Source organism: Prionailurus viverrinus, chromosome B3, assembly GCF_022837055.1.
Source record: "Prionailurus viverrinus isolate Anna chromosome B3, UM_Priviv_1.0, whole genome shotgun sequence".
NCBI classification, from domain to species: domain Eukaryota; kingdom Metazoa; phylum Chordata; class Mammalia; order Carnivora; family Felidae; genus Prionailurus; species Prionailurus viverrinus.
In genome coordinates, this window is record NC_062566.1 from 10,373,091 (window position 1) to 10,385,396 (window position 12,306).

Here is a 12,306-nt window from a genome sequence, read left to right on the forward strand (position 1 = left end):
ATTGCTTCTTCGCAGGACTAGCTTTCCAGGTGCAGCGGGGAGTCCGTGTGGGGAGACAGGGGACTCTGCGTGCTCCAACCACATCTCACACCCAGAGAGAGTTTAAAGATTTTTTTTTTTTTTAAACCAGTGAATTCCCCCTTAGGTCTACTAGAAGAACGAAAGCCAGAGTCGTTTTTCGGGAATGAAGTAACCTCTGCAGGTCGATAACAGGGGCGAGCGTTTTCCAGCTGCCAGGTGATTTGCAAGGAGACTAGAAAGGAAGAGGAAAAAAAAAAAAGCAACGAGGGGCCCCCTTTATACAAGGATGTCTGGATGGGGGGCTGGCGGGGAGTGCTGGGGGCAGACTGTATATTTTTGGAGCAGATGCCCGGGCCGTGCTTATGCCCTTGGAGGTGTCCAACTTCTGGGATCAATCAAGGCTCTCTGCTCCAAGCCACCCTACAGCGACACTTCCACCTGCACCAGCCTCTTCTGCATAGGTGGAGGCGGGTGCGAAACGCGCCGCGGCTAAGCCTGGAGGAGCCTGAGCGCGGAGGCCTTTTGTCTCCAGACAGAGCGCAGCGCCTGCTTTTTTCCACCCGCGCGGGGCACGGCACGGGGTCACGGGCTAGTCTCAGCCCCTGCTTTAGGCGGATGGGAGGGAGAAGCAGTGAATGCAGCAAAACTCCTGCTCCCGGGAAGCGGCCTCGGAAGGCGAGGCGGAGAAACCCGGCGGGGTGAGGTGGGGCCGGGAGCGGCCGGAATGCTCCCAGGGCAATCCGGCCTGCGCCCTGCTGCTGGCCCCAGCGCGCACCAGGCCTCAGAGGCCGGAGACTCCCTCCTCGGCTGCGGAGGCCCCGGAGGCGGTCAAGCGCCCCCTGGCACCACGAGGGAGGCGCACCTCGCCTGGAGCAGTGCGGCCGCAACCTGGGCAGAGCAGGCGCAGGACGCGGGGCCCCCCCGGGCCTGGCTGGGAGTCTGCCCTACGCGCGCAGAGCGCTCTCCATCCGCCCGGGGCTGGCCTTCACGGCCCTTGGCCGCCCAATCGACTTCCCTCCAGGGTTCCAGGGCGAAGAAGTGGGAATGTCACTGGAAACTGTTAGGCCTTTCCTCTGCCCTGCTACAGACGACCGCAGGCGGGGAGGGAGGAAGCATTGGCCCGGCTCCTGGCTGCCAGCGGCGCCCCGCCTCTCCTGGCCCGGAGAGAATGCGTTGCGGGGCAGAAACCTCTACCCCCGCCACACAATGGCACCTATCTAGCTACCTGCCTGCCCCATCCCGGCCTCCGTTGCTCCAATGGCCAACCCTTGGCCACCATGTTTGACCTCAGATTTGGAGGCTTCCAGGGGTATGGGCACAATGACTGTATATAGTAAGCACTCAATAAATGTTAGCTGTTATTATCACGAAGCACATCAGATCTCCTCCGTGGGCATCTCAGTCTCTGGCACACATTTATCCCAGACCAATCACCGCATAGCTGGGGTCCCCAAGATCCCTACCCCTGCCCCCTCTGAGCCCTGGAGCCACAGCCCTCCACCCTAACAGGCCTGCAGAAAACGTGAGGCCTCTGTGGTTCTTCCCCCCAGGGTGTTTGTCCGGGCCTGGGCCACTGAAGCCTGGAGCAAACGTTGCACTCTGCCTCGGTCAGCGCGGGGGCTAGGGAATTTTGGTTAGATAAGAGCATCCTGGGACAGGGGGTGGTGGTTCATCGTTTCAAAACAATAAAAAAAAAGGGGGGGGGGAACCCTTCGGTGAGGAAGAGAGACAAGAGAGAAACAGAAAGTGCGTGGGGGTGGGGATCAGGGACAGGCGGAGGCAGGCGTGCCAATCGTAGATGAGTCAGAAGCAGCGGCATGACACCTTTTTCTTCCAGAAACAATTATTTGAGTAGGCTTTTAATCGCCAGGCCGAAGGGAATGAGCTGTCCGAGACAGCGCCACCAAATACATGGACCACGCCGGGAAGCCGGGTTTTAGTGTTTGACCTCCAACAAATAGAAGCCCGTCTTCCTGATTCCTCTGATTATCAGCAGTACTAAAAATACTGTTTTTCTTATTTTGCAAACGACGTTTCAGAGGGCCCTTGGAGCCGGGCAGGAGCCACGCCCAGGACCGCGATCACCTGCTGCGCAAGCGGCCGGGACTTGGTCCCCCTCCTCTCCTCTGCCCTCCCCCACCCCCCAGGCTGGTGGCTATTCTCGGATGTGGACCCCTTTAAAAATGACAAATGTCTTGTCAATACAGACCATCCACCCTCTCTTGCTTTCTCATCATTTTTCGGCGTGAGGAGGGACCCAGGCGCAGGCCGGGCGGCGCGTGTCACGCGGCCTGCATTGTACCGTAATCGCCAAAACCTTGGCCTAATTTGCAGCTAATATATCTCGAGCGAAGGAGTCGGCCGAGAAATCAGTGGCCCAAGGAGCTAGATTTAAGCTTTGTTGGGATCGGAAATTAAGGGACTGCAAGGGGGGTGTGATTCATATTATTCTCCCCTCTCCCCCTCCCACACACGACCATACGTCTCTCCGCTCGGCCTGCAGGGACGCGGCCCTTATCTCTCCGCGGCCTGTGTCCCTGTCGCTTGCTTGTCTCGCTCCGGACCACTGTGTCTGGGGCGCCCTCCGCCTGGTTTCTCCTCGCCCCCGGGAGGAGGCGCTGGTGTCCGGGTCGGCCTCTGGTCCCTCCCAGCCGGCGTCCCGGAGCCCCCATTCACAAAGCCCGGCTTGGAGGAGGCGACACCACACACACGCACACACACACACACACACACACACACGCACGCACACACACACCCCGAAGAGGGGAGTTTGATCTTGTCTCATTGGCGTCTCGGGCCTGAAAGGAAAATCGTTTGGGTAAACAGCCAAGCTTCCAGGCTTAACGCCCGGCTGCCGCCCCCGCCCCTCCGCCCCCTCCCGCCTCCCCCACTCCCCTTCCACCCCACCCGCCACCCACACTCCGCTCCGCAGCCGGGCCCCGAGCGAGCTCCGCGCGCCCGGGCGGGAGCCGAGGGCTCCCCGGGTTCAAAGGGCCGCAGCCCCGAGGGAATGCCCTCCTCGCTGTGCCCCGAGGGGCAGAAGCGGACCGCAGGGCGGTGGGACCGGCCCGGGCCACGGTAGGAACCGCGAAACCTCCCGCTTCCCTAAGTAGACCTCGTCCCGGGGGAGGGCGCCGGGGAGTTCGGAGCCCGCAGGGACCTTTTCGCCAAGACCCAAGCGGAGGCCGAGCCCGAGCCCGGGCCGCAGGCTGCGCCTCGGCGCTCCGCCCCGGCCACGGCGGGGCACCCTGGGCCCACCAGGCTGTCGCAGGCGTGTGGACACGTGTGGCCCGACCACGGGCGGGGGCGGTGAGCCTCTGCTGGCCGCGCTGAGCTCCGCACCCCCTTGGGTGATTACCGGGTTCCCACCTCCCGAGGCTCCAGGAAAAAGCCTTTAATCAGATATTAAGCGTTTTCCGAAGTTTGATTCTTTCCAAAGGACAGTTTTTCAGCTAACTGGCTGTAAACATAATTAATAGTTATTAACATGCAAAAAAAAAAAACCCAAAAAAACCTCTGTGGTGTTTGAAAGGATATTGGTCTCTCTCTAGCTCACACTCTCAAGCCTGGAGAGAACATTGAATTCGGAAAATATCCTGATTAGATTATTAGACCTGATTCTGTGATGCTTCCCCTCCCCCCTCCTCTAATGAAATTCCTCTCTCTTCTTCTCCCTTCCTGTCTCTCTCCTGTTCTCGCTCTCTCTTTCTCCTCCCAGTCTCAATCTCGCTCTAATCCAGGAGTCATTAGCAACACCCTCTGGCTACATGTTTTGCATCAGTGAAACATTGTGACATAGTTGTAATACAAACTCTGAGCCTTACACTGCATCTCGCGGTAGGAAGTGTAATAGCAATAAAAACCATTTTTCATCTCCAGGCATTATTCAGTACCAAAAAAAAAAAAACAACAACCAGAAAATCTGAATGTGAGCAGGGGTGGAGGGAGAGAGAAATGAAGGGAAGGAGAAGAAGAAGGGAGGGAAGGAAAGAGAGAGAGAGAGAAAGGAGCAAACCTTTCTAATTTAGAGACTCCCTTTCTCAAGCATTTCATTTGCTGATGTTCTCCTCCCTTCTGTTTTTGTCCCTGCCCCTCACCCTTGTCCCTCAGTGGATCCCAGGACCCACCCTGCAAGTACCTCTTAGCTCCCAGGATCTCTCAACACCTTCCTCCTCCCGGAGGTAGCATCCCTCCAGACAGGAAGACCCCAAGACTCCCAGAGGCCAGGCCACCCCTCCTCCGCTGGCCAGAGTGAGAGATCCTCATTCAAGTCCTGCTAAGAAATTAGGGCCTCTTTCCTGTGTGGTCCCTTTTAGGAATTCTTCCTAGCCCGATGGGGAAGGACAAACAACCAGAAAAACAACCTGGCTTCCCCCTCCCCCCTCCCCCCCTGCACAGCCCTGTAGTTTCTGAGCAGGGCAGAAAGTACTGGTCACAGTGAGAGACGGAGCACACCCTGTGAACTTAGGGAGACCGAAGATTCAAGAAAGGGTCTCTATGTTGGATTTGCTCAGGCAGGAAAATGCGGGGGCTTACGCACCACCACATCCACGTTCTCCTCCACCCCATGGGCCCCAGTTCCGTCATCATTATATGTGCGATCCACTGAGTTCCTTAAAACAAAAACCAAAAGAAACTTGTGGTGGAAACTGCCTTAGAAAAAAGACTGTACCCCCCCCCCCCCCCCGAAAACAAAGAAACCACACAAATGCTCTCAGCACCACCAGATACATGCCCTACTTTTAACACCACGTTTGGAATCTTCGCAGAAAAAAAAAAAAAAAACTTGTTTCGTGAAATTTGTGTTTTACTTATCCCTTCTGTCTCTGGGATGGTGCACTTTGAAAACAAGTCGAAGCAAAGCCTCACTATATTCAGCGAATTAATTTTGCTGTATATTTTTTAGTCGTGAGGGTTTAAGAGCCGGGCGAGCCTCTTAAGTTTTCAACTGGAGGAAATAGGGTCCAATGCAGTATAATCTGTGCTTCTCGCTGGTGCTGCTTTCACCTGCGGACAGGTGTATATGTTTAAGGGCTGCATTTTGTGATTATTTTGTCAGCAGAGCCGAAGGCTGTGGGATATGAGGTTTGGTAGGCTGGCCATTGGCATGGCATGGAAAAGTCCCTCTTATGTCCGACTGACCAGAATGAGTGAATTTGGGTGGACTTACAATTGGGAAGGGAAGGCTTCATAGGCTTCATCGGAGATATTTGCACTGGCCTCAGCTGACTGGCCCGAGCTCGGCGGCCCGAACCCATGGGCCTCCAAGAAAACATCTCTCATTTAGTTTATCTTTCGTATCAAAGCAGTGTCACAGCTTGGACTTGGTGAAATTAGACCTATTTTTTTTTCTCTTTCTCCTGCTATTTTCCCTTCACCCCAATGCAGACATTGTGCGATACGTCGGTCACAGATAATGGGTTTTAACCGATGGGAAGAAGGCCTGTGCGTTTCGGCTTCTCGTAAGGTTTTGACGAAGGAAAAAAGTCCGGTGACGGTCAAGTTAGGCTGCAGAAGGCTGGGAACATGGCCATGCCATTCCAGTTTCCGCAGCGAGGTGGCGCTCCAGGGTGCGGCAGCGCACCCAGCCGGCGGCCGCCGAGCGCGCCGGCCGCGTTCCCGCAGCGACGCAGCGGCCGCGGAGCCGGGTTCGCGCCGGTCCCTGTCGCCTCTGCACCCGAAGTCGGAGAGCGCTCAGCCCCCTCTGGGCCGACCGGTCCGCAGGGCGGGCGAAGGCCTGAGGCCACGACCGGGGAAGACGGGCGGCGGCGGCGAGCCGCGACCCCGGCCGGGGCCGGTGCACACTCCCGGCGCTGTTGCTCCGGGGAATCTGCGAAGTTCGCGTTCGCGGTGGGACCCGGGCGGGGCCGACGCCAGGGTGCGGGGACCTCGGAGGCTCCGGGATCCGCGCGCCGGGCTTCAGCCTCCGCTGGGTTTGCGGGGAGGCCCGCGCTCCCCACCCCAGAGCGTCGCCCCCCTCCTCCACCCCCAGGGTCGGCAGACTTGGCTGCTTCTCTCTCTTTTCTTGTTTTAAGAAAAAATAAAGGAAAGAAAATCGTATGCGCTCGCTATTGCTTTGTCCTCCAAAGTAGGCAGTTTTTCTGTTTAATAGGTTTTTCTTTTTCTTTCCTGTAATTTTCCTTTCCTTCTCTTTTCGTTCCTTATTTTTTCCCCCTCTTCCTTCCTTTGTTTTCTGTTTTCTTAATTTTTTCTTTTCTTAACTTACTTCTAAGAGATGGTTCTGAGTGAGTGGGTGGGAAAGAGAGAGAAGGGTCTGAGTGGCACGAGCCCTAGAGGACTCAGCGTTGGCAAATGGCAGCAAAATTGAAGAAGAAACTATTTCGATTTATTGAACGCACTTGCGTCCTAGCGATTTCGTTTCCACACTTCTGCCTTCCCTGGGTATCTCACAAGCTCTAGGTCAACGCTGACCCGGAGGAAATGCCTTTCACCCGGTCACACTCCACCTGTGGTTGTCGGAACGGGGGGGGGGGGGGCGCTACCCAAACATTTTTGCAACAATGATAGGAATAATAATAGTAACAGTAAAATGAACAGCCTTTCCACTCTGCATGAATTCCTTCCTGGGTTTGTAGCCCGGGCTCCGTGAAGCAAGGGCAAGGCGGGCATCGAGCGGCTGTTAGCCTGGGCCCTCTTTCCAGCAGTTGGTTGCACTGGAACGCCCTGACCCGGGAGCCGCCACCCTTCCCAGTGGCCTCGGGTGCCCGGCCTGGGCCACGGTGGCCGCTGGCAAGCTTTGCTGAACCTGCACCCTATCGCTTCCTACCAGCTGTGCTGCTGCTTTTAGCCGGTTTCTGGCCAACCTCACTTTCCTTGAAGTTATCTAGCGTAAACGCAAGAATTTTCGGCCCAATTGAGAAGTCTACAGAAACTCCGGCGGGTCAGGTCATTAGGAATGTGAACGTAGCGACCAAGAATTATAAACATGATCTAAAAGTCTCTTCCAATTCATTTCTTCAAGTATTTATTTGAGTTAAGTGATGAAAAGTGACAGTTGTGAAATAGACAGCTTTTAAAAGTAATGAAGTCAGATGAGGCTTTAACCTGTCGATTGCTATAAATCAACTTCGAAAAAGACGAATGAAGAATATTATTTGGGCGCCTAACAGCCAACATTTGCTGTGCGGGTTGCGGGCCCTGGAGTCGGCCTGCGGGGGGCTTCCGGAGTGGCGGATCCCCGGGTCCCTGCGTTGGGAGCTAGCCCGAGTGAGACCCACGCTGTCTGCAGCGACATTTTGTGGTGGGCGGGTCTCCATTTCCGCTGAGACTTCGGCCACGGATCTGGCCCACCGTAGTGTGTCTGGACAGTCATCAGCACAGTTGGAAATTCAGGGGACTGAATGCCACAATGTAGATGGGCGCTCAGCCCGGCTCCCCAGCTGGCTGAGGGTCTCTCCTCTTGTTGATCCAACCGCGTGGGGAAGGGCCAGGGCCTGAAAGACCCTTACTCTTTGGAAATGGTGGTGACTGAGGTGGGGGAGGAAGGGGAGGAAGATGAGCAGGAAATTATATTTCCTTGAGGCCCTGGCGGGGGGGGGGGGGGGTGCTTTGGGCTTTCAGTGACATCAACGGGCCCTAATCTGGGAGGGAGCTCCAGGACAGAGGGTGACTGGGGCAGGCAGTTGAAGGTCTCCTAATGGGGGAGAAGGTTCCTAATTCTGCACCTGCGGGGGGTCAGAGACCAGATATGGTTTCTGTAGGGTGAACTGGTGGGGTGTTTTAAATAAATTTTAAACACTTTCTTGTAGATCACATTTCCCCACCACTGCAAGGTGGGTCACAGCCAGACTCGGGGGCATGGCCCTCTTCCCAGTGACTTCAACCGGTGTCCTCATCCCATCCCAAGTCTGAGCGAGGAAAACACGCTCCGGGGTGCCTGGCCTTCTGGGTCTGTTGCTCGCTCTTTCTCCCAACCCTTCCCCGAGGTGGGGAGGACACAGATGCTTCCCTCTCTCTCTTTTATCGCCCTGCGTCGTTGCTTCTAGGTCAAGTCGGTCACCTAGCGACCTCCCCAGACTGCTGGACCACCAGCAACAGGTTCTGGTGTACTTCCTCCCTGACTCTTCCACCCGGTTCCCTCTCATTTCTGGGTCAGGTGGGTGGGGACGGAGCACCTCTCGCCCTCTTCCCGCTTGACCAGCGAGTGCAACCCTCCAGAGGCGAGGAGGCGGCGCCCGCATCTTTGGGCAAGTTGCCTGGCTGGGTGGCTCTAAGGACCATCGGTGGCCCCGCATTCTCCTAGCTCAAAATTCCCAGACTGTTGACTGGTGGCAGCAACTCAAAGCACCCTCTGAGGATAAGATCCAAGAGAAAGTATAGGGGGGAAGTGGGGGGGTAGGGAGTGAAGTGGACCACGCCCTCCCTGGGACAGTCCCTAACCTCTTGGGGGCAGGCTGGGCTGGTGGCTCCATTCGGGGCCCCACCCTGGCCTACGACGCCTCCTCGCTGCTTGGGGGCCTGGTGCCGACCTTGAGCAACATCCCCTCCCCCCCGCCTTCAGGTCCGATTTCCCCCCCTTTTTTTTTTTTTTTGGAGACCCGAACGTGGGAAAGGAGGCTCCCGCTCTATCTGCGCCCAACTTGCCCTCCGGGTCAGCTGGGGCTGGAACCTGCCCGGCCGAGACTCTGCAGCAGGCTGCGCGGCCACCGCCCCCGCCCGCCCCGCTGGCGCCAGGGTGCCCGGAGTCCCAGGCTGGGGCGCCGAGGGCGCGGGGGCCTCCAGGACCCGCCTGGGTGGAGGGTAGGGAGGAGGGACGGCAACTTCCAGCTTCCGGCGGGGTGGTGGTGGTGGTGGTGGTGGCGGGGGTTGGGGTGGGGGGACTCTTCGGAGGAGGCCGGTGGAAACTCCTCCTCCACTCCGCCCCGAGGCAGCCGGGACTCGGCTGGCGGCGCGTCTCCGCCCGCCCGAGCGTTTCCATAAATCAGGCCGCTGGCAGGCTGCTAATTAGCTCAGGCCGAAAAGAATAGGAAGAGGGAGAGTCCAGTAGTGCTCGGCGGGGTGGGGGTGGGAGCGCCGTAGGTGGGAGATCAGAATTGCCCCAGGACCTGCGGGCGACTGCCTGGGGCACCGCAGCAGCCCCCCGCGGAGGCCACCGCAGATCGCTTTCCCCCAGCCGGGGCCTCCGAGCTGGGGCCTCCCGATCACACGCCTCCCGCGCTGCGCGCACCCGGGTGTTGGACCCGGCCCGCCCACCCACGCCGAGGCCCCCTCTCCCACTCGCTGAGCGAGCCCGGCGTTAATTAACTCTCCCCTCGCCCCCTGCAATATCGGAAGACTTTCAGAACTCATCCCCAAGTGTTTCCTCTTTAAGCCTGAAGCCTGCGCTTGGAAACAACCGCCAGGAAAAGAGGGAGCTGGGTCTGGAAGGAGGGTCGGTCACCTCAAGGCTCCGGGGTAACAGGGCTCCCCCAAGGACTGCGGGTTGTAGGCGGGGAGGCTGTAACCCCACACCTCCTCCCCCAGTGAAAAAAGGCAAGACGGGTCAATCAAGATCAGAAATAACCCTAAAGTCGGATTATTGATTTCCATGTAAATCCGGAGCAGAGGACGCGGCGAGTGAGAGCGATTTCTGTTTATTTTCTTTCCGTTCCTCCCCCACCCTTCTCTCAGCCCGCCGGGTTTGGCGCCCCTCCCAGTCCTCTCCGCCCTCCGCCGGGAAGGGACTCTGCGATGACATCACCGCGGAGACCCGCGGCCTCCCCGCCCCCGGCCCCGGGACCCCGGAGCGGAGATTGACAGGTGTCGCTCGCAAGGACAATGCCTTCCAGGTGTCACCGTCACAGTCTCATCCCTCCTAACCCGCCCTCTCTGCCCCCTTCCCTTCCAACGCTCCTAGCCGCCCCACCCCCCTTTTCTTCTCCGAGGGAAGCTCTCTCGTCCCCCCCCCCGCCCCCCAGCTCCGCGCATCTGGGTCCCGGGTCTAGATATGCGGGCAGTGGGCCGGCGTGGAAGGGCAGGGATGGCGGAGACTCGGCTTGCTGTCTGCCGCAGGGCGGCTCGGAGATTCCAGAGCCGCGGGAAGGGTCCACGCGGCCGTAGCCCGAGAGTGGGCAAAGAGGGAACGGGCGTGTGTTTTTAAGGAACCAGCGCGGTCTCTGGACTTCCTGCCTTCCCTCTGCACCCGCTCCCCCCCCCCCCCCACCCACACACATAATATAACAGACGCTAAAATAATCCTGCCATCTGGCAAATCCCAAATTTGGCGACCAAGCTCCTAAAGCAACGGCGAGGTGTCATCCCGGGAGTAGGTGGCTGGTCCTGTCCCGCTCTCCCGAGCGGGGACAAGGGCATCGAGCTCTGCCCGCACCTGCCCCCACCACGGCCGGACCTCGCCCTCCCCCCCCCCCCATCCTTGCTCTGACCCTGGCGACTCTGTGGCGCTCTCCTCCCGATCTGGGCAGCGGCTCTGGGGGGTGGGGGGAGGTCGGGGGGTCGGGAATGGGGGTGCAAGAGTTGGGGGGGCTTCCGCTCCAGCTTCCACCAAAATTGCTCAATGAGCTAAAACCCAAATTCGCCTTCATTATGTAACACCGAATGTAATTTATAGCCGGGCGGCCTGTCGGCGGCGATTTAGATCATTTGGTGCTAAGGATCACACTTATTAGATTTCTTCAAAGCCGATGGGGGTTTTCTTTTTCTTTCTTTTTTTTTCTCTCTTTCTCTCTCTCTCTTTTTCTTTCTTTCTTTCTTTTTTAAGGAGGGTATTTGTACTAAATTGCCCAGTGCTGGTGTGATAACTGTCAAAAGTTTGACATCAAAGGAGCTAATATTATTCAGTTACCAGAGAAGCTGTCTGTCTAAATAAGAATATCTTAATTACTGCATCACAAAGGTAGGAAGGCAGAGGCATTCAGCCGCTCCTTTTGATGGCGCTATCTACGTTAGACCGATGCGCCGCTCCTAATCAGGCCTAGTCCGATTTCCTTTCCTCTCCCTGTCGGTCCTCTGAACTTTATAACTATATGTAAACACGTTGTCAGTGGGGACCTAATCTTCTCGGGTTCTTATTAGAAGAAATTTCCATCCTCTCTCGTTCTAGATTAGGCAGTGGAGTCCGCTCCGTCAATGAAGGGACTAAGGTTTCGTGGACAATAATGTGGCAATTGTTGATGGTTTGTGACCCATAAAATGTGGAGGTGACTGTTCTGGCTTTGGTATGTAATTATGCAAAACACTTTCCATAAAGACTTGCCATTCGATCTAATGGCAGTCCCTGCGGTCTATTTCAAAAAGGGAGGGTCTATGTACAGAGAGAGAAAAGTAACATTTGTTTTAACACAGGTTTTATGGGGGGGGGGATGGATAAATACAAACACATCGCAAAGCCGCCCAAAGTATTTTTTGGAGTCAAATTAAAATAATTACGAAGGGGTTTAATAAGTTAATCATAGCAACACGGCCCATCCAAACACAGAGGGAGGGGTGTTCAGGCTGTAGCTCACCACCTCCCAGCCCGGAACTGTCCTTGAGGGTGGCGATTTACCTTCTGCTTGTGCAGGGGTGGGGTGCGGCTGTGTCTCAGCTCAGTCCACCTAGGTGCCCCTCTGGGATCCGAAGCCCCAGTGGGGGGCTGAAATGGGGGGGAGGGATGGGCGATGTCATCCACCCCCAAATCTCGTCTGTGGAGTTATTTGACAGAGGGCACTTGTAACAAAGCAGCTGTCTCTGAAGAAGCCCCCCCCCCCACCGCCTCCCTTTCCCTCCAGGGCCCCCAGGGCCCCAGGATTTAGGGATCCCCAGAAAGGCAGCTCGGAGGGAGTGCCAGGGCTCGGAGGGAGTGCCAGGCAGTGCCTGACCGGTTTGGGTGAGGAGTCTCAACCCCGAGTCCATGCTCAGAGACGTCCGCAGCCCAGCGGGGCCGACTCCCAGCTGCTAGAGCACCTTTGCCAAGCACCCGAGGTTTTATTTTATGTGTGTGGTTTTTGAAATACAACATAAAGAATTTTCAAAGGCCTGAGGAGGAAAGGTGGAATAAGAAGGGTCATCATCACCGGTCCCGACCCAGCTCCGACCGCCAGTTAATACAAGCATTTCTCTGCCACTTCCAGGGCCCCCATCCTGCCTGGATCCACATCCCTCCCACCCCCCCAGAACTGCTCTGCCACCAGCTCGGAGGCCTCACCGCCCACCACACAGCGACACTGCAGTGTGAGCCCCGCAGAGGCAGGCGACAGGGGATTTTTCAAGGGGGAAATGATGATTAAAAGACAGAATCATCTAAATATCAAAGTGACACATGGGAGACCTGGAAAAAATATTTAAGCT

The 12,306-nt window shown here is 57.0% G+C and overlaps 1 protein-coding gene across 1 annotated transcript; it reads left to right on the forward strand.

The window, feature by feature from the left end:
- Positions 1-2,872: 2,872 nt before the first annotated feature.
- On the forward strand, positions 2,873-6,829 carry LOC125167571 (translation initiation factor IF-2-like). The gene is made up of 3 exons (XM_047861872.1): positions 2,873-3,099; positions 5,410-5,899; positions 6,734-6,829. Exons 1-3 carry the CDS (start codon positions 3,032-3,034, stop codon positions 6,827-6,829), a joined length of 654 nt encoding a protein of 217 aa, XP_047717828.1. The 5' UTR covers positions 2,873-3,031.
- The last annotated feature ends 5,477 nt before the right edge of the window (positions 6,830-12,306 follow it).